Source organism: Sturnira hondurensis, unplaced genomic scaffold, assembly GCF_014824575.4.
Source record: "Sturnira hondurensis isolate 20B ecotype Veracruz unplaced genomic scaffold, ASM1482457v3 Scaffold0010128, whole genome shotgun sequence".
Lineage (NCBI taxonomy): Eukaryota > Metazoa > Chordata > Mammalia > Chiroptera > Phyllostomidae > Sturnira > Sturnira hondurensis.
In genome coordinates this window covers 23,224,131-23,247,214 of record NW_028082759.1, presented here as the reverse complement: position 1 = coordinate 23,247,214, position 23,084 = coordinate 23,224,131, and the positions used below count along the sequence as shown (strand labels likewise).

Below are 23,084 nucleotides of genomic sequence, written 5' to 3'. Positions count from 1 at the left end.
AGAGTTTGGTGCTGTCGCCAGGTAGGAATAAGGTGCCGGGCCGGATAAAACCAGGTGGAGGGCCAGGTTCGGGTCTTGTGTTTGCCACCTGTGATATAAAATGATTCTTATTTTGGGTAAAAAGAAGTCTTTAAGGAGTCATTGAGATCCTTTCCTATGGTCAAGTTCTATTCTGATGAATTTATGTTAGACACACTTGACATCTATTTTAGTAAAAGGTCACATTTAAAGGTGTCAATGTTCATTTTACATAGTGTTGTCATTATAGTTGAGCAAATTACTTCATTGGTCACGATCCAATGAACAGTTTTTCTCTTAGAAGCCAGGTAGGAAACCAAGAATATAAAAGCTTTAGAAGCCCACTGATACATAATCTAATGGCTGCTGCTTAACACTAAATGCGGCTCCCACGGCTATGCACATCCTCACACCCAACACACATCAGGCACTGCTGTGATGACCTGTTCAGGAGATCTCTAGCCACCGAGGATCTGTTTACTGTTAACCTAAGTGACACATCAGAAACACAGGCATCTCTCTCCAAACCCGAGTTTTTCCAGAGTGCGATTTCTCACTGATATAAAAGAAAACCGTGACACCCAAGATTACCTTTTGTTTCTGACTTTCAGCGACATAAATCTGGGCCTCAGTCATGTGTTCCTGGTAAAGTTTCTGCAGTCGGTTGAGCTCCTGAGAAACGGTCTGCCAGAGTTCTACGGCCTGATTTTTTTCCTGTGAAACAAAAATATTTGGGAACTCATTAACTTATTAGCAGGCCATTGTATAGTACAAAATAACCATATTCTTTTACAGAATAAATTCTTGTATATAAAGTAACAAAAATAAAAATTTGCGTGAAGATAGTATAATTGTAATATTAAAAAATATTTTTAGAGAGAGGGGAAAGGAGGTAGAGAGGGAGAGAAACATCAATGTGAAAGAGAAAGATTGATAGGTTGCCTCTCAGATGTGCCCCCGAGTGGAACTCAAGCCGCAACCCAGTCACATGCCCTGCCCTGACTGGGAATCGAACTGGTGACCCTTTGCCTTGTGGGGATGATGCCCACCCAGCTGAGCCACACCAGTCAGGGCTAACTGTAATATTTTGATGATATGAAGCTGTATTAGTAATTTAGAGAATAAAACTGAAGATGAAAATTTCTTTCCTTGAAATTTTCTTTTTATTTAGATTTCATAGGTAACATTAAAATCCTTAAATCAGAGGATTAAACCACTCTCCTTCCTCATCAACAAAGTGTAAGCCTTAGCAATTACTGATAATGAAAATTGCTCCAGTAAAGTACAAGACTTTGTGATTTTAGAATAAATGTTTATTGTAGAAAATTAGGAAAACACAGAAAAATAGAGAAGAAAATAAGAATTACCTATAACTTTACCACTAACAGTAAAAATTACTAACATTTGATTATAATCATGTTTATAAATGTTGGACACACTGATGTTCGTAAATGTGATTCTGGGGGAAAATTTTGTATTTTTTTCTTTTAACAAAATTGGAGATCATATAGTGTACTCTCTGTATTATATATTTCCAGTTGGTATTTATAAAGAGAATCTCAAGTCATCACTCTTTCAATACAGCAATTCTCAGAGTGTGCTATGGGGATCCCTGAGGTCACAGTTATGTTTGCAGTGCAACAATCACGTGCCGTGTTGGCTCTCATCCTCTGCCGAGAGTACAGTGGCGTTTCCCAGAGTTCGTAAGATGTGACGTGTGACGCTCTCATCACTCTGATGGCTACTAGAATGTGTTCTTATGCTCCCATTCATTTAAAAAATGTCTGCTTAAATCTGTAATACAGTAAAAACTGATAGATAAACAACGTACAAATGCAAAAAGCGCTTTGGGGTCCTTAATAATTCTTAAGCCTCCTGAAGAGCAGTTCTGAAACCAAAGAGTTTGAGAAACACTAAACCAGCAGAAAGCATTATTTTCTCTTTAGAGATGTGGAAACTGAAGTTCAGGCCATGGCCACCGGGTTCCTCAGCAAATTAATGGCAGAGTCAGAAAGAAACCTTCATGGAAAAATTTGTAGCTAATCTGCTTTTCCTTTAATCATTTTTTGTAATTTATTGATTTTAGAGACAGAAGATAGGGGAGAGACATCAATTTGTTGTTCCACTTATTATGCATTCATTGGTTGCTTCTGATATCAATATGCGCCTGACTGGGGCTCGAACTGGGAACCTTGGCCTGTAAGGACAATGCTCTAACCAACCGAGCTACTCGACCAGGGCTTCTTTCCCCTTTCCGACTGCTCAAACTTGGACCTCAACTAATCTTCTATGAAATAACTGATCCAAACGCAGCCAAAAAGTGAGACCTTTCCATCTACATCTTGTGATGCAGAGGCAGAGAGGCGAAAGATAGGAGAAGAAAAGGGTAAGGAACGGGAGTGTGGTTTTAAAAAGTATAGTTGAAAAATTTGGTTAAAAAAGAGTAAGTAATTTTCAAGTTTTAATAGAATGTAGCACTGGAAATTATAGCAACAAAACTACCATAGAGAGATGCTTAGAGACAAGCTAATTTTTTAAATTTTGTTTTTGAAACTACAATATAGCAGTTTGAAACTACAAACTACTGCATATTTCTTTTGCATACACATGTGTAAGTCCTTCCTGATAACACTACCTAGTGTTAGAGCAAAGTAAAAAACATAATTTCCTCATATTTCTGCCTTCTAGGGCCTTTCAAACTCCTTTCCTTTACAGATTAAAAAAAATCTGTGTTAAATACGTGCTCCTGATAGCAAGGTAAATACAACCTATGTGATTAACATAAAATGCCACTTTCACAAATCAGTAATTCCCAAACCAAATTTCTGAGGAATAAAAATATTTCACTTTTCACAGATAACTATAAGATCAAAATTGTAATACAGAATTTCTAATCCCCATTTATAAATGAGGAAACTGAAGAAAGGAGAAGAATTGGGATTCAAATCCATATAAGATATGAGATGCCTAGGATATAGAGCTGCAAATTAGAATAAAATTCCCTTACATATACTCTCAAAAAATTAGTACCGAACACAGAATATTCATAACATGGCTTATCAAATATTTCAATACAATGAGGGAAGATAAAATAAGAAAGACTGTATTTCTAGAAGTGTCATTTTTGAAAAATATAATTCTATAATCTTTGTAAATGGAAGAAAACAAAAAAATATAAAAACAAATTTAGGAACGTGGATAACTGATGATTTTTCTCTTTAAAAATATCCTTTGTCATTAAAATATTTTATAAAATAAATTTGTGTCACAAGCTTTATGAGTCAATTAAAATATATATTTAACAACTATATTTATAATAACCAGGGTATTATTTAAAAGGCTGGTTATATGTTAACTATTGTGTGAATTATAGAAAAATCGTGTTCATGATTTTGTTACTCTGCTATCATAATTCATAAATAATGATTAACACAGATTTTTAAAAACTGTTTATTCAGAAACTAATTTAAAAAATATATACATCACTCACTTGATTGGCTAGTTGTAACTGCTCTTGAAGATTCTTGACTGCTTCATCATCTATAAATATATCACTTCTCATCTCGATGCCAAGGGGCAGGGCCTCCAGCTGGTTTTCAACAGCATCTTTTAATTCACTGTGCAGCCTTCGGGACAAACGGTTAACACAGCAATCATCTAAATTCATTTTTGTAACACTAATTAAGGTTTCAGGGTTAATGAAATAAACATTTGGGTTAAAAAAGAATCCTTTACCATAAAGATCATTTTTAAGCACAGCTCAAAAATGAGAAGTTTTTAATCACCATTCAATATTGTGCTTTAAGAATAAAAGCATAATCTTACAATTTCAAATGCATTAAATTGGAAATAATTAATTCAACTCTAATTCAGTTTTTCCTAGGGAGTTTTTGAATTTTCAAAGAGGTAAAACTCAGATATCATATTTTAATTGATAAAACAAGACATTCAGAAAAATATTTAAAATGTGATAATGTTTTCTTTTAGTAAATTAAGAGGAAATGGGATATTAAATCTTACAGAATTATTTGTTATTTTCTTCACTGTATTTCACAAAACTTATTTGACATTTTACTCATATCAGTTAATGATCAGACAATGAAACTGTTGCTAGTTATGAAATCCAGATTGCTGAGGGTTTTTAAAGCACATTCTTACATGACTTGACAGTAATTCTGAAAACCTTAAATTCAATGTAAAATTAATATTAAACTAAATTAGATAGTTCATACTTTAAAACAGCTACAAAAGCAAAGGAATGTACAAATTAAGAGACTGATTAAGTATTTTATTTTAAAATTATACAAACCTAGGAGGAAAAAGCTTTATAATATCATAAAAATTTCAAAACCATGCATATAATTATAAGCAAAAACATTATTTACTATTAACACATAAATAATAAAACTAAAAACTAAACAATGTATTATTACAAATACGTATACACATAAAAACTTTTAAACACAAGAACAGGACAAGCACAATATTCAAGGCAGTGTTCACCTCTTGCAGAGGGAAGGAGGATGGACTGGAGAAGGAACACCTGGGCAGATGTCCCAATTCGGCGACATACTGGCTCTTAAGTTGGGTGGTTGCTTGACAGGTGTTTGCTTTATCTCTATGTTTCATAACAATAATTGCTAACATTTAAAAAATGCTTACCATGTAACCTATTTCATATACTTTATAGATGAAAAAATTATAGTACAAAGAGGTTAAGTGACTTGTCCAGGCCACACAGCTAGTAAGTAATGGAGCCAGGAACCAAACAAGAAATCAGACCCGAGACACCATACTCATAACTGTACAAGTATAGTTATACTATATAAATAGTACAACTATATATTATATAACTTTATATTATAGAGTTATAATATAAAGTTATAATATAACTTTATAATATATAAATGAAATATCAAATAACAATAAGATTCATCCAAGACAATAAGAACCAATAGTTAAGTGATATAGTACCTTTCGTTTTCCTTGATGACATTTTCAAGTTGTAGTTTCATCTCACCCACCTGTTTCTAAAAGAATAAAATATGGCTGTAGTCACACATTTCCCAAACAAGCAGATCTCTACTAAGTCATCCATTCATATGCAAGCAATCATATTCTATGACCCTAGTCCCCCCAAATGAGAAAAAAATTATTCTTTACTTCTAACAAGCAATATTAAATATGAATATACTAATGATACACAAATCTTAAAACATTCATCTGAACAGAATATATAGAAAAGTACTTTATATAACAAATTGATAGGTTTTATATGTAATTCTTATGATTTGTAGATGATTACAGAAAAAAGAGATTAAAGATATCACTGTTACTAGAACAAGTATCAGATGCTTTCTTTACCCTGAGTATATATTTTAGTTGATTCACCTTCATTTAGGTAGAGCCTATATAAGCACTTGTATTTCAAAAAGTAAAATAGTAATAGTGAAAAAATATGTAAAGATCTTTAGCATCCATTCTTTCAGTCTCTGATTCACAACTTTTACTAATTATCTAAACTCTCTGCACTACATGAGGCTGCTATGGTAAAACAATGTGGTCACTAACATGTACTTTGGAAGGAAAGAAGGAAAAAAATGACTAAAATACAAAGAAGAATAAAATATATACTATAAAGAGATGAGATGAAGATTTGATTAATTCCTCTGAAAGGACAAAGGGGTAACAGGATTTCAGTAGGAAAGGGCAGGGCATTTCAGGTAGAAAGAAGTATAAGTAACAGCAACATAGCAAAAACTACAGCTAACACAGAGTGACAGTCAGCTGTCAATAAGGGTGAGTGGGAACTGAACAGGAAGAAGGCCATGTAAAACCCAGTTAAAACAAAGCTGCAGCCAACTCCCGATCATCCGTTAGCCTTGACTGGGTACCGAGGCTATAGGAGAGGAGCCAAGCAGGAGGGAGCCTGGCAAGGAAAGGTGGAAACGCCAATGCTCCCAGCCTCTCTCCCTTCCTACCACAGAAGCTCAGGGTGGCTTGGCCTCGGAACTCAGTACCAGCCAATTCTGCCTACAAAGCTGGGTGGGAAGAAGAACCTTTCCCAGGCCCCTGTTGTGCCTGAATCACAAATCAAAATGAATGAATTTACTACCAGGTAACTGAGATCCAAGCATGCGTGCAGCAATGGCAGAGAGAGAGAAAACGAAAAAGATGGGCGTCAGACTGAATGCCATGCTAACCAGGAGGTCTGGATTTCAGTGCGGCAATTACCCCCACTTTGGAATTAAACAAACTAACTAACTAATCTTTTAAAAGTTGCAAAAATGTCAGAATACTTTGTAAAGTATATTTATCTCTTAAATAATTCTTAGGTAGGATCTCTATGTACCTGCTAGGATTAAAGGTGGATCGTTACTGCCATGCCAAAGATCTTTCAGTGTAAAATATTCCCAAACACTTAGCAGTTGGAAGGAAACTGAATCTCAGCAGTACCTCTCATATCATCAAATTTCCTCCTGTTATTTACGTTTTCTGGAAGGAAAAATCTTTCAAACAGAGGATTATCGCAATACTTTTCTTGCTTTGAAGACATACTATTTTTTGACTGGGTCAATAAGATAAATCTTAAGTACTAGTTCTAATCAATAATATCTGTGTGAGCTAGTGTTCTCAGAAGTAGCTATCAGCATGTTTTCATCTCTCTAAAGGTAGCAACTGTTCTTATCATAGACCCTTGGGCTTTCAGCTTCTCTCTTGTCATTAATTCAGCACTATCAATCCTAAATGGAGAACGCCAAATGAAAAATGAAGTTAAACCCTTAGTAAAATGGCCAATCAAAGATACATATGAATCAGATAGTTATGAAAAATTAAAATTTTAAAAGTTTAATTTCATAACAAGCTATTCCATTTTGTAAAAATCAAATCCACATATGTCATTATAGCAAATCCAAGAGCGTGAATTTAGCAGTAACTTAAAGCACACTAGTCCTAAACATAACAGCAAAATGCCATTTGTGCAAAAGAGCTTTTTTGTTGCAACTGTCAAATAGAAAGATCAAAGGCCATTACTATGGTTGGCTCAAAACTTAAATGACCACAGGCTAAAGAGCACTCACAGTAAAAATGAGGGAAACCCTTAACTTGTGCTAAAACAGAAACTGCAAATTTAATGAGATGTTTGTTTTGGAAATTTGGTTCTACAAAATCACTTTTTAAGTTTACATATTAGAGAAATGACCTTAGAAACGAAAAACATAAATAACTTCAAATGAAATGGAAGAACTTTATTTAAACTTTTTTTTATTGTTGTTCAGGTACAGTTGTCTTCCTTTTCCCCCACCACTGCCCCCAACCCCAGCCATCCTCACTTCCCACCCTGGATCCTACCCCCTTTTGGCTTTGTCCATGTGTCCTTTATACATGTTCCTGAAAACCCTTCCTCCTTCTCCCCCCACTATCCCCTCTCACCTTCCCTCTGCTTACTGTCAGTTGGTTCTTAATTTCAATGTCTTGTTATATTTTGCTTGCCTGTTTGTTTTGTTGATTAGGTTCCACTTCTAGGTGAGATCATATGGTATTTGACTTTTACCGCCTGGATTATTTCACTTAGCATAATGGTCTCCATGTCCATCCATGCTGTTGCAAAGGGTAGGAGCTCCTTCTTTCTCTCTGCTGTGTAGTATTCCATTGTGTACATGTACCACAGGGTTTTGATCCACTCATTTATTTATTGATGGGTACTTAGGTTGCTTCCAGCACTTGGCTATTGTAAATTGTGTTCCTATGAACATTGAGGTGCATAGGTTCTTTTGGATTTGTATTTCAGGGTTCTTAGGGCATAATCCCAGCAGTGGAACTGCTGGGTCAAAAGGCAGTTCCATTTTTAGTTTTCTGAGGAAATTCCATACTGTTTTCCACAGTGGCTGTGTCAGTCTGCATCCCCACCAGCAGTGCACTAGGGTTCCCTTTTCTTTACATCTTCTCCAACACTTGCTGTTTGTTGATTTGTTTATGATGGCCATTCTTGCTGGTGTGAGTGGTATCTCACTGTGGTTTTCATTTGCATCTCTCTGATCATGCCAATGATCCTGAGCATTCTTTCATGCGTCTCTGGTTCCTCTGTATGTCCTCCTGGGAGAAGTGTTTGTTCAAGTCCTTTGCCCGTTTTTAAATTGGGTTAGTTGTCTTCTTGGAGTGGAGTTGTGTGAGTTCTTTCTTTATTTTGGAGATCAAACCCTTGTCTAAGGTATCATTGGCAAATATGTTTTCCCATACAGTTGGTTCTCTTTTCATTTTAATGCTGTTTTCTTTAGCCATGCAGAAGCTTTTTGCTTTGGTGACATCCCATTTGCTTATTCTTCCCTTTATGTCCCTTGCTTTAGTGGACATATCAGTGAAAATATTGCTATGTGGAATATCTGAGATTTTCCTGCCTATGTTCTCCTCTAGGACATTTATGGCGTCATGACTTATAAATCTTTTATCCAGTTTGAATTTATTTTTGTGTATGGTATAAGTTGGTGATCAGGTTTCTTTTTTTTTTTACTGTAGCTGTCCAGTTCTCCCAGCACCATTTGTTGAAGAGGCTATTTTTACTCCATTTTATGCTTCTACCCCCTTTGTTGAATACTAATCGACTGTAGAGACTTAGGTTTATTTCTGGGCTCTCTGTTCTGTCCCATTGGTCTATGTGTCTGTTCTTATGCCAGTACCAGGCTGTTTTGATTACAGTGGCCTTGTAATACACTTTGATATCAGGTATTGTGATCCCATCTACTTTCTTCTTCTTTCTCAAAATTGCTGAGGCTATTTGGGGTTGTTTATGGTTCCATATAAACTTTTGAAATGTTTGTTCTGTATCTGTGAAATATGTCATTGGTACTTTAATAGGGATTGTGTTGAATCTATAAATTGCTTTGGTAGTATGGACATTTTTATGATGTTAATTCTAAATAGAAGAACTTTATTTTTCAAAGATACAAGCATTGTGTATTCTTTCAGTAAAGCCACATATCAAACCATTATTTTATAAATAGGAGACTGTTATATTAGATCTAATCATCTTGTCCAATAAGCTCTGACATTTGTTTATGCAACAAAAATTGAGGGCCAACTATGTGTTAGACTTCAAAGCACATGGTAGGCTCTCTTGCTGCCAATGCATGAAAAGAAAAGAAAGAGATATAAAGCCCTTAGTGTCTGCCATGTTCCTAGCCCTTATCTGAGGAAGTCAGTCTCAGGGGGTTGTTTTTATATAATGTTGTTAATGTTCTTTTATTTGCATTAAATTAAGGCAAGCCTGCTACTCTTGTCAGCACTAAACTGATGCAAAGATTGGTATTGGAGCCAAACACAAAGATGAGTATGTTAAAACCCTAAGATATCACCACTTCTCGGTGGGCTTAGGGTTGGGTGGACCGTCTATTTAAGAAATGCTTCTACTTACGGTTATCCAGTAATCAAAAAGGCCAAAAGTTGAGGGGGGAAATGAAGAAAGCATTTTCAAGTCAAAGAAACAGGCTGTAGAGGTTAGGTATACTCTAAAAGTGTAGCCAATTGAAACTGGGATAGTGACCCAAGTAATAATGTGCTACGGTTTTCTCGTTCTCCCTGAGCCTGCTGTAGGGACCACGATGCTAATCCGTCCATAGCAACAGCTTCCTCCATCTTCACTCCTCTTCTAAAATAATAAAGCTTTTAGAGAAAAGCTGGTACAGCTTCAGCTTATATTAGAAGTGGATCAATGGCTTCTAAAATCTGACAGACATAATATTTGAAATTCAGGAAATAATTTATTCTCAGAATAATGGGAAACACAGATGAAATGACAGTAGAGAGAGGAGTAAAAGAGGTGAGATGGTTTGGGGTCTTCCCGAGGGAAAACTAAACATGTAAGCAGCTGACAGAAAGGGATGCTTCTAAGCATCGAAGAGATACTCCTGCCAGAGAGCAGGAGTAAGGAAACAGTGGATTAAAAACCAAACGGAAGACACTCTTCGCACACAAAGCACACACACTTACAGAGAGCTCAATATTTTCTTCTTATCGATGTTTTTTAAAAAAAGGAGTCCATTTTACTATTTTCTATATTACAGACAGATGGATAACTATGATGTCATACCTGGTAATATTTTAGCTGCCCATTGAGCTCTTCCAGATGCTTATCATACTCAGAAATAAGAGGTGCTAAAATGCTAAAGAAAAATACAGAAACATAAGGTATGTTCTGTTCAACCTGGTTTAGTAAATATGTAACTTATGAAATAAATTGGACATCGAAACATCTATTCTTATTACAATTTTACCAACAGCAATCAATACTTTGCCTTTTTCCGAAACCAGGGGGTCTTAACCTTAGCTCAGTCAGTGTTTTGTGCTGAGTCGTCGTCGTTGCGGGAGCGGATCTGTGCACTGTAGTTGTTCAGTGGCATCTCTGGCCTCTACCCGACAGATGCCAGCAGCACCCTCACCCTCTGCAGTTCTGAAGAGCAAAAGCGCGTCCAGACCTTGTCAAATACCTGGGGTGGGAAGGGAGGCAAAGCACCCCAGTGGAGAGCCCTCGCCTAGACTGTAACACTGGCTAGCTTTTCTTTTCAGTTCAACGACAGATCATTCAAACCCAATTACTATATAGCAGACCACGGAATACGCATTTCTAACACCAAAGGAATTATTTTAGCAATAATTAAGTGTAATTAAGAAAATCATATTTTTCTGGTAACTCAATCTCACCTTTGGTCGACAACTGAGTTTCCCAAAACGTCATCCCCGTCTCCTTTGAAGGCAGCATTCTGTGAAAGAAAACACTTTCTCTTAAAACGTTTTCTCGGGTCATTCCAGCCGAAACTGACAGTAGTTTAAAACTAAATATGATTAAAATGTTTGTAACCTTAGAAAATCTATTAATGCAATGAAAAAGAAGAGGAAAAAATCATCTCATTTCATGTTAAAAATGTATTTGGTAAATTTTAAAACCCATATGTAATAAAAACTCTCGGCATACTAAAAATAGAAAGAACTTTCTCAAATTGTTTAAAAAAATCTACTGTAAACCTATTTCAATTACCATTGTTCATGATGAAGCCTCAGAAACACTGCATTAAATGCATTCATGTGGCTGCTTCCTCATCATCACTCAAGTGCGGCCTGTACTAGAGGTTCTAGTCAGTGCAACCTGTCGTGTGAGCAGGTCAAAGATTTAAAGTCTGGACAAGAAGATAAAATATTATTAGACTGGCCTAAAAGTCTGTTATGCTTTTTTCTGCAATTTTTCATTTTCTCCAATAACTTTATTGAGTTGGATATTTTGAGTATATTGGCTATCTTCCACTATAAGATTCTAGTGGGTAGAGGCTGGGGAGCTGTTAAACATCTTCCGATGCCTAAGGTGGCCCCACAGCAAAGAATTATTTGGCCAAAATGTTGATAGTACCAAGAAACTTCACACGTCTTTGGTGACACATTCAATCAGTCACAGCACCTTGTCCATACACTGCACAAGTTTTTTTTTTATGTTTTCATTGCATTTTTAACTTTTTTGAAATACTAAAGCATAATATGCCAAAATGTTGCATATCTTCTTCCATCTTCAATATTAAAATGGCTGCACAAAAATTCACCCATTTTGTTGTTATTTTTAAATGCATGCTGCTACGACAGCTGTTACAACACAATCTAACAAAATTGTTTCCAATGAAGTCAAAGACAACTAAGCAGTACTAGAGCCATATGAAAAAAAATGTAACGGACTTTTTGGCCAGCCCAATTATTATTTACAGACAGTTTGACCATTAACATAGAATCGACCAATTATTAGAGCTAATAAGAGAGTACACTAAGTCACCAAATAATCAACATAAAAAAAGCGGCTTTTCCAAATACTAGCAGTAATTAGAAAATGTAATAGAAAAAGAATCCTATTCATTACTGTAACAAAAGGTAGTACTTAATAAACAAAAACCACCAAAAAATGTTGCAGCAACTTCACTGAAACATTAACTACACCGAAGGACATAAAAGAAGATCTGAATAAGCTGGATACTATCCCTTACTCACAGAAGTGTGGAACAGTCAATATCGTCAGTATATTTATTCTCTAAAATTCACTGCAACAGCAATAAAATTTCAAAAAAAAATCCAACAGAAGAACTTGTAAAACTTGATTAAACAGCTCTTCAAGTTCTGCTGTATGAGTAAATGTGCGAGAATAGGTCAGACAATCCAGCAAAGGACAGGAGGGAAGAACTTGCCCTTCTACATAGCAAGACACTATGTTAGAGTAATTAAAACAATATGGTACAGACACAGTAACAAACAGAGAAATATTGGAAATCAAAAAATAGGTTCAAGCATTAGGTGTGTGATACATGAAAGAAGTGAAATTATTACAGAATGGACAAAATGCTGCTTTTCAACTAACAACATTGAGTATCAAAATTAAATTAGATTCCAGCAATACTAAGTGGAAAAAATGAATTTCAGACTGATTAAACATCCAAAATTTTTAAAACATTTAACAATTATTGAAAGAAAATGTGTTGTTGACCTTGGGGTAGAAAAAACTTTCTTAAGCTCCCAAACTAAAGATGCCTTTTGTTTGTCTCGTTCACCAACAGTCCAAGCAGCGCTTGGCACATTCTCACTCAAAACACATCTTCCAGCTGGAAAACACAAGTATTGCAACCTAGTAACAGAAAGACTGACATATTTCATGTCTAAACTTAAAAATTCTATACAGCCAAAGGCACCATAGGTGAAATTAAAATGCCAGCAAAACACGTCAGCATGTAGCATGACCAAAAATTTAGTATCTTGTATAAAGATGGAGGAATAGGCAAACACAGGGAGATGTACGACAATGTTCAGTGCAGCATTTATTGTAATAAAAAAGAGGAAAAAGTCCATCCATAGGATAACTGAAAAATAATACAACAAGATCCTATAAGTAGTTCAAGGAATTAACAAGGTTTACACATATCAACATGGATACATCACAAAAATCAAGAGGTCAGTTCTATGACCTGGTGGCGGGGGAGTGGGACAGAGGGGAAGAATGAGGGATTCAAAGGGATTTTTAAGGGATCTGTAATTTTCTGGGATTTTTTTGAAGAAAAAAGTATTCATGATCACATATACAATTAAAAAACTAATAAAAGGCACAGCTGAAAGAAGCCTGTGAATTCTAAAGTTTTACGTAACTGATTTTCAACATTTTAACTCCAAAAACACTTATTTTACTTCCTGCGTCAAGGGCCCATGCCAGGCACAGGAGGTACTACAAAGACAGCCAATGCACAGTCCTTCACTGTAAGGCAGGGTGCAGGGGTGAAGAAGGGAGAGGCAAATAAACAAGAAACCGCAATAGTAAGAGTGAAGACATGCTATGTAAGAGCCACAGAATGTGAGAATGAGTAGAAAAAAGGAAGACCTTTTTTTATTCAAGTTCTACATACACATAGAAAAGCACACATATTGCAAGTACACCACTCAATTTCCCAAAGTGCCTGGACCAGTGCAATGAAAACTCGGATCAAGAAAGGAAACAGAAGCAGCCTTCACATTTGCACAGTGGATACTAGGTTAACAGAAATGTGTGCACATTGGTACCAGGGACTTCATTTTGCATTTCATTTCTGTGGAAACATCAAATCAAAGCCCACAGTTCTCCGATAAGTGAAAGTTTAGTGAACTTGGTGCCATGCAAAGTGAAATGATTCCTGAAAAAGGTCTTTTCTTATGGGTCTACCCAGGACAACACCGATGAGGACCAGGGCAGCGTTCCAACAGTGACGGTGCCGGCTGACTCGCCCACAGGCAGCCCCGGGAGATGCTCCCCATCCTTGACAACACTTGGATTCGCGCCTTTCCCTTCAGTCAGCGGATGTGGAGCAGGGCATCACTGCTGATTTAATTTGCATTTATCTGACACACAACAAGGTCAGACACCTTTTTATAACTTTAGTGACCATCATGAAGTTCCATGTTCAAGTCTTTGGCCTGTTTTTCTGAGTATTTTTTGATATTCATTTGAAGAGATTTTTTTTTATAATCTAGCATGGGTTTTTCCCAGACTGCAAATATGTTTTGCCACTTACAGCTTGGCTTTATTTTCTTAATGATAATGAATTTGTCTTTCAAAAAATTCTTTCATTTTGACTTAGTCCACTTTATCATATCATTTTATTTCTGATTATTGTTTTTTGTGTCCTTTTGAAGACAACATGCCTACTACAAATGGACAGATTTGTTCCTGTAAATATCTTTCTAAAAGCTCTATTATTTTACCTTACACATTTAGATACACAATCATTTCAGAATATCTGAGAATAGTATGAGTAAGGATCAAGATTATTTTTTTTCCTAAATGGAAATCTGATATGGGTAGAGCTGTTTCTGAACTCTAGTCTGTTCAACTGGTTTACTTCTCTGTCCTTAGTGAGTGTCTCACTGTCTTAATTTGAGACCTTTACAGTGAATCCTGACATCTGCTAGTATCTGTTCTCCGGCTTTGCTATTCTTAAGGTTGTCTTAGCTCTTCTTAGCCTTTGCATATAAATTTTGGAAATAGCTTCAGAAGTTTGAAAAAAAAAAACCCTACTACCATTTTGATTGACATTTTGTTGAATGCAATTAATAAGCCTTACAATCTATGAACATACTACATCCTTATACTTATTTCATTTTTCTTTAATTTTATCAATATTTTATAGTTTTCCAGTCTTACATACTTTACATTAGAACTTTTCCTAAAGATTTAATATTTTTATGCTACTCTAAGTAGCATCACTATTTTAAATTTCATTGTCAATTTGATTATTGCTACTTACAGAAATAAAACTAAACTTGTAATTTTGCCTCATATTCAAAGAAACTGTGAAGTTCATTTATTAAGTCTGACTATTTTAAGATTTTTTATTTTCTACATATACAATCTTATTTTCTGCAAATAATGACAGTTATTTCCCCCTTTCAGTTTTTATGTATTCTTCTTGCGCAGACTTTAGCATGATGCTGAGTAAAAGCGATCTTAGCATGCGTTCTTGCTTCATTTCCACTCCTAGGGGGAAAATTTCCAACCTTTAACCATCCAGTGCAATGCACATCTAGTTTTTTGTAGCTAGCCTTTTCAAACTGAAGAAGTTTCTTTCTTCCTATTCCTAGTTTTCTCTATGATGAAAATTTTTATCATCATAGAGAACTGAACTTTGATAATTATTTTCTAGACCTCTTGAGATAGTCAGTTTTCTTCTTTTTCCTGCCATTATGGTGATTTGCACTGTTTTATTTTCAAACATGGAACCATCTTTATATTGCTCTCATATTACCTCCCCTCTCACTCCTGCAAGCCACGCAGTGAAAGGTAAGACCCACGATGAGTGGAGTCTTGAGACAGCCACACGTTCTGGGCCCGTGGACTGCCGGGGGAACCCTCGGCAGTAACACTACGCTACCACTGCAAATAAGAGACAGGAATGAAAACACAATTGTATGACTACAATAATAGTACACGGCAGAGAAGGATGTATACTTTCAGAGAATTAAAGCTCATTTTACCACAGAGTACACTATTAAGTAGGTGAAGATGTGCCCCTACTTGGTATGTTACCATTAGGCTTTGACAAATTATAACCACAACGCATAATGCAGGTACATCTAAAGAGCTGACCAGGGTCATTGCTTTATCTGGCATAATCTTTCTTCATAATCAAATCAGCCATAGCTTCCAGTAGATATGATGCAATGCACCATGCCCAGAAGTATTCTCGGCTTTAAAATCAACTATATGTTTGAACCCTCCCTTTAGGCATATTTTATAAGACACTAAGCAGAGCAAAAGAACCTAAGAATCAGACCAAAGTTTAGAAGCTACTGGATTATGAAAGATTCACTGTCACCTACATACTAATAGTTTAATGTGTATAACAGACAACATAAGAAAAATAACATGATTAGTACAGCGAATAGCGGGTATTTTCAAGACCCTTGGACTCTGAGTCTGGTCTTTGGAAATAAAAACAAAGAGCAGTAGTTAAATGTTGAGTATACATTAGGGTAAAAAAAATACGTATAAGGATAAATACATTCCAGCCAACCAAACTATTCTTTTTTTAATGCTTTAAAAATAACTTTTTTTCTAATACCTTAGAGACCATTTCAGTTTAATTGTTCCTTTCACTTATGTTAAAGGAAAACACTTCTTTATTAATTTAGTAAATATCTATCACTAACCTAGGAACAAGAGTTTTTCTTTCAACGTTTTGTAACTCAGAGTTCACCAACAGGTACCTTATGGGTTAAAGAGATTTAAACACAATATTCATATATAAAAACATACACCCAAGGAACAGATATATTTAAAACACTGCCATATATTATTTACTATTCTGAGTTAGTCTGTCATAATTTATAAGAACTCAGAGAATTAAAGTTTACAACTGGCTGTATCCTGAAAAGCAATTTTAGAATGTTTCAAAACAATGATGCATTCTCATTTTAGAACTCAGACATTTTAACACCATCCATAATATGTAATCTCTAACTCTGAAAAAAAGGGGCAATTTTTATGGTCCAAGAATTTACATTCATCAAACAAAAACAAGCTTTCCTCTTTATAAGAATCAAAATTGTAAGTAAAACCTCAAAGCACTGTAGGCAGCTTCACATGAGAATAATCCAAAGTAGAATTCATTTCAGTTCATATTTGTGTAAATATATTTACAACCAGAACGAACCAGTTAAACCTTAATTAATTTACGTACCTGTACTGTTGAGTATTTGGAAAGATCTTCCATTTGATGTGGCCTAAGAACTTCATTTAGTCTTTGACCTAAAAAATAAAAATAGAAAAAGGAAAACCAATTTGTAGTTCATTGGGTAGTGTTCAATTGTTAGAAACTAGAAATAGATGTTACTGTGTGATATACCAATTCAAAGCTGCTAGTCTCCATTGCTTCTCAAAATGAAATGAATCATCCACTTCAACACACCACTTCAGAGTTTAAGATTAGGGCATCTTCTACATACCTAAGCTGACTATCGCCAAAGAGGAAAAGAACAGTTGCAAAGAACTAATTTTTCTGATCTCATAAATTTTAATTTTCTATCTCTGCTAGTTTTCTCTTTAGGTTAGCAGAAGTCAAAAATATGCTGCACAATTATTTTCATTTTTTTTGCTACTAGAAGTAAAAAGAGTTGGAAAGATTAGCTGTAGCCATATTCTTTAGAATGGTTAAAATCTGCCGAAGTTCTTTTCCTGGACAAACCCCCACATTGAGGAGAAACTGCAGGATAAAGAATCCAAATTATGCAGGAGTAGGCAAGAGATGATGGGGAGGAGGTCCAGAGTAAAGCCAAGAGCTCTCAGTCAGTATTGTACAAGATGATACTTTTAATTTCCAGCAGAACACAGTACTCAATAAATGTACAATATGCATTCTTTTAAGATCACCTGGGACATTTAAACTGAAATGAGGCAAGTCTCAACAACTTTCAAAAGACTGGAGCTAAAGACTGAAGCTAAGGACAGCACGTTAAATAGGTTGATTAAACTGCAATAGAGAACCAAAGAGCAAAGGGAAAATCTCCATAAACTGTAGTTAAAAAACTACTTATCAATAACCCACAGGTCTCAGGAGAAACTACAAAACAAATTTGAAAGTGTTGTGAATTGAATTATAGTGAAAATGTAATACCTTGAAACTGGCTTAACAAGCAATCTACAGCTTTAATTGCATGGGGTAGAAGAAAAGGTCGATGAACTACACATCCATCCCCACAAGTTGGAAAAAGAGCAGCAAGTTAAACCCAGAGAAGTGAAGTGGAGGAAATCACAAACATTAGTCATTCCAAAAAAGAAACAGAAAATATGCACACCAGAAAGAGGATCAACAAATATAATCATCTCAAAGGTTTTAGAAAAAGCATCTGATGAAATTCAAGATATATTCACGATAAAGATTTAGAAATGTAGGAATAAAAGGAAACTTCCTGCCCTGGCTGGTGTAGCTCAGTGGATTGAGCGGGGGGGGCCTGCGAACCACACGATCGCGGTTCGATTCCCGGTCAGGGCACATGCCTGGGTTGCAGGACAGTTCCTGGTTCCTGGCAGGGGACGCACGAGAGGCAACCATACATTGACATTTCTCTTTCTCTCTCTCCTTCCCTTCCCCTCTAAGATAAATAAATAAAATATTAAAAAAAGGAAACTTCCTCAATATGGTGGATTCCCCCATAAACAGACAGGTATCATACCTAAGAGTGAAAATGTTGACAATTTTCCCTTGAAAATTGGGAACAGCAAATAAATTCTTTTGACATGAATTCACACTCTCCTGGAGGTCTAAGTTAACACAATAAGGCAAGTAAAAGGAATGAAAGGTATAAGGACTTAAAAAAGAAAAAGTTGTCATTATTTATAGATACAGTGTTTATGTGGTAAATGGTAAAGAACACGAAGATAAATTCTTAGAATCAGTAGGTTTAGCAAGGTTGTTGGATGCAAGTTAATACATAAAAGATAATTAGATTTCTAGATACTGACAACATAGAGTTAGAAGATAATAAAAGGTATTATTTAAAATTTAAAAAATATCAGTATCTAGAAATAAATCTATTGAAAGATGTGTAAGACTCTTGCATAGGAAACTACGAAGCAGGCGGGAGATGCAGACGTGAGGCAGCACAGCCTCGCACAGCTCGCAGGAGTCCGTCTGGTCAAAGGAGCAGTTCTCCACAAATTCATCTCCAGGTCAATGCAATCCCAATTAATAATCCTGAAGAGGATTTTTCGGAAATTTGGAAGTAGCTTCTGAAATATAGATGGAAATGCACTGAAAACAGCTCAGACATTTTTGTGAAGAACAGGGCAACAGGAACACTTGCTGTACCAGATATCAAGGTTTATCACAGAACTACAGTAATTTAGGAGCATGGTAGTCATATAAAAATAAACAAAATGACCAACGGGAGAGAACCCACAGGTACATTCACGTGAGTGTGAGCACGTAAACTGTCATCAAAGCGGTTCTCCGGAGCAGCGTGGGAGAAAGTGTAAGTGGTTCTGGGTCAACTGGACATCCTCACGGAAGAGAATAAAACATCGATAAAAATCAATTCTAGGCAAAATGAAGATCAACTTGTGAGCGCAAACAACAAACTCGAGAAGAGAACAGAGAAAACCTTTATAACCAGGGGTAGGGAAAGAGTTCTAAATCAGAAACAAAAAGCATTGGCCATAACAGAGAAAACTGATAAACTGGGCCACGTTAAAATGAAGTACTTCTGTTCATCAAAATGAACTGCTAAAAGAGTCAAAATGCCAGCTGTAAACATTTCCAACCCATGTAACTGACAAAGGGCTTATATCTAGACTACATAAAAAAATTCCATCAACGAAAAGGCAGACGGCAGTACAGAGAAGTGGCGACATGACTTGACGGGCACTTCACAAAAAGGTTCCTGGATGGCCAATAAACATAGAGAAGCTGCCCAACCTTATTAGGTACCAGAAAATACAGATTAAAATGACAATAACATAAAGACTCAAACTTAGAAAACAAATGTTGGTGACAATGTGGAATAAAAAAAAGAAAGAGGGAGTGTAAACCAGTCCAACTTTAAAATTAAACACACACACAGTTCCTACCTAGGAAGATACCCAATCAAAATGCGTGCACTTGCGGACCAAGGGTCAAGACAAAAAAAGGTCAATGGCCTTTTTTGATAAGCATTATTTTCAATGGCCCCAAACTGGAAACAAATGCAAATATCCATCAGAAGAAAAATGGTCAGCCCTGACTGGTGTGGCTCTGTTGGCTGGGAATTGTTCTGCAAAGCACAAGGTCACCAGTTCGATTCCCGGTCAGGGCACGACAGGTGTCTGGGTTGTGAGTATGGTCCCCAATCCAGGCAGGAACATGGATGTTTTTCTCCCTTTCTTTCTCCCTCCCTGCCCCTCTGTATAAAATAAATAAATAAAATCTTAAAAAAAAAGGAAATCAGTAAATGTGATACATTGAAAAACTGGAACGTGCTACAGGAGTGAAATTAACAAATTCATCTGCATGCAAGAATATGCATAAATCTCAAAAATATGATAATGTTGAATGAAAAGAGCCAAATACATAAGGATACACAATTTATGGTTTCATTTATATAAAGTTAAAACACAGCTACCACTGAACTGCAGTGTAAAGTTGAAGATACTGATTATCTTCAATTATCTTTGAGGAGGACATTATGATTACAAGGGGGCTTGCATCTGGGGTCCTAGGATTCTTGAAATGGGATGTAGTTACCTGACTTTTGAACTTCGTAATAATTTACTTAGTTTTAAATTTGTCTTCTTTACTGATCTGTTTATGTCATACGGAAGCAATATTTCCCTGGCCGGTGTGGCTCAGCTGATTGGAGCTAAGGTCCTGTAACGGCTGGGGCACATGCCTGGCTTGCGGGTTCGGTTCATGGTCTGGGGGCTATGAGTGGAGACCGATCGATGCTTCCCTCTCACATCGATGTTCCTCTCTCTCCCTCCCCCTTTCTAAAAGTAGTGAAAAAATGTCCTTGGGTGAGGATAAAATAATGTTTTAAACAAACTTTAAGGAAATAAAATTTAATGATATGTAAAAAGAATACATCAAGACCAAGAGGAGTTTATCCTCCAAAAAGAAAAGGGCTTAACGTTTGAAATTTAGTCAGTGTATATCATCCTACTAACAAACTAAAAATGAAAACAACATCTTATCTCAAATGCAGAAAAATCATTTGAAAAAGTCTGATATTCATTTTGACAAAAACTCTCAGAAAACTAGGAACAGAAAGGAACATCCTCAATCTATTAAATACATCACTGAAAAACCTAGTTAACACCATAAGTTTGAGAGGCAGATGTTTTCTCCCTAATACTAGGACCAAGACAAGGATATCCACTCCACTGTATTGAAGGTTTTAATCAGTGCAATAAGGCAGGAAAATGAAATGAAATCATTTAAATTGGAAAGGAAGAATTAAAACCATCTTTATTTATCAGATAAAAACGTTGCCTATGCAGAAAATCTAATGGATTTTTCAAAAAACCTACTAGAATAAGTGAGTTTAGAAAGGTTGCATGGTACAATTGGCAAAAAAAGAGAAAAAGATTTCTATATAGTAGCAATGATAAATAAAAAAATGAGAGTAAAAGAATAATGCCATTTATAATAGTATTAAAAACAGCAATACACAGGGATGAATCTGACAAAAGATGTGCAAAACCTATGTACTAAAAATTATAAAATATTGCTGAGAGAAATTAATTGACATGTGAATGGACATATACCTTTTCACTGATCAGAGAAGTCAGTATCCTTACGATATGAATTTTATACAAAGTGATCAATAGATCCAATGTAATGGCTATCAAAATCCAAGCATCATTTTTGTAGATATGGACAAGCTGCTTCTAAAACTTATGTGGAAGTGCAGAGGACCTAGGATAGCCAAAACAACTGTGAAAAAGAACAAATTCGAAAGGCTAACACTATGTGATTTTAAGACTTATTATAAAACTTCAGAGCGTGGGCCTGTGAAGCACACAATCGCGGTTCGATTCCCAGTCAAGGCACATGCCTGGGTGGCAGGCCAGTTCCCAGCAGGGGACTCACGAGAAGCAACCATACATTGATATTTCTCTCCTTCTCCCCTTCCTTTCCCCTTTAAAGATAAATAAATAAAATCTTTAAAAAAATGCTATCCAATGGAAAAAAAAACTCCAAACAGATCAATGGCATACAATTGATACAATAGAGTCTAGGAATGACCCCACACGAATACAGACAACTGGTTTTTACCAAAGGTGCCAAGGTCTCCAACGGGGACAGGATTTTCTTTTCAATTGGGCATCTACATGCAAAAAAGCAAGCCTTGACCCTTACCCTCCACCTGTATAAATTTAACTCAAAAGGGACCATAGATCTAAATGTATAACTCAAAACTACAAAACTTCTACAAAAAAAACATAGAAGGAAACCTTTGCAGCCTTGGGTTAGGTAAAGGTTTCTTAGATAAGACACAGATCCACAAAAACCCCCGAATTGGTGAATGGAACTTTATCAAAATTAGAAAGTATCTGCTCTGTGAGGGGCACTGTTTAGAAAATGAAAGAGAAAAGATGAGCCCACCCCCACTACCCATAATCCCCACTACAAGAATGAAATCTTCGTTCTTTAGCTTGAGAGTCAAGTCCCTCTTTGAGGAGGTCCCCAAGAATGATCAGATCTCCCCTCTCAGATGGAGGTGGAAGAATGGTGCAAATACGCTGGTAGTTTACTAGAAGATTGGTTAGGGGTGGAATTGGTGGTGGTTATGATGTGTAAAGCTGATGCTTTATCACAAAGAGGCAGTGTAATGTAGCGTTGCCAGGTGAAAAGTACCAAATCCAAATGGAACAAATGAAAAAGAGGCAACTCAGATCAACAGAAGCCAATGTAGAGGAGGTCAGAGGTAGGTGGGAGAAGGGAAGCCATCTATGTTGACCTAGCTGGTGGTTAGGGGGTTCACCTAATAAGGGAACTACCAGTTATAGGAAAAAAGTGGGGGCAGGGGTCATCAACATCCATCACCGATTCTCATCTCTCTGTGCAAACAATTTCCGGAACAAGCACAGTTATTCCAAACCTCTCAGCCTATGCTGCTTCTGCCCCCTGAAATTCCCTCCTTCCACTCAACTTGTCTTCTAGTAAATGATGATTTTTCCCCCAGGAAAATAATTTACTATGCTTTTACTGTCTTTGTTCTGTTTTTTTTTTTACTTCAATTTTATCTAAGAATTCCCACCGAATTCAGTTTTTGACTGCCTCCTTATGTAGGGGAGATATTCCCATTTCACACCTAAGAATAATGCTAACATTAAAGTATTGCTACTGTGTCATTAATGATTTTAGATAATATATACTGTGCACTTTATACGTGCTAGACACCATGCTGAGTGCTGCATTTGCATCATCTCCTTTAATCCACAGAACAATCCCATAGGGTTATTGTGCTATTCATACCCACTTTACAACAAGAAAACTGAGGCACAGATTACTAAGTGACATACCCGAGGTCACATACCCAAGCTCTTT

General features: G+C 36.1%; 1 protein-coding gene across 2 annotated transcripts in view; it reads right to left on the bottom strand.

The window, feature by feature from the left end:
- Positions 1 to 23,084, bottom strand: part of SCLT1 (sodium channel and clathrin linker 1) — a 96,612-nt gene that overhangs the window by 71,836 nt on the left and 1,692 nt on the right. For both annotated transcript variants that reach the window (XM_037058522.1, XM_037058523.1), the window contains exons 2-7: positions 16,743 to 16,810; positions 10,717 to 10,775; positions 10,106 to 10,178; positions 4,993 to 5,048; positions 3,509 to 3,644; positions 610 to 732 (exon numbers count right to left, since the gene is read on the bottom strand). In XM_037058522.1, the coding sequence (XP_036914417.1) occupies positions 610 to 732; positions 3,509 to 3,644; positions 4,993 to 5,048; positions 10,106 to 10,178; positions 10,717 to 10,775; positions 16,743 to 16,810 (515 nt within the window). The remainder of the gene's footprint in view (positions 1 to 609; positions 733 to 3,508; positions 3,645 to 4,992; positions 5,049 to 10,105; positions 10,179 to 10,716; positions 10,776 to 16,742; positions 16,811 to 23,084) is intronic.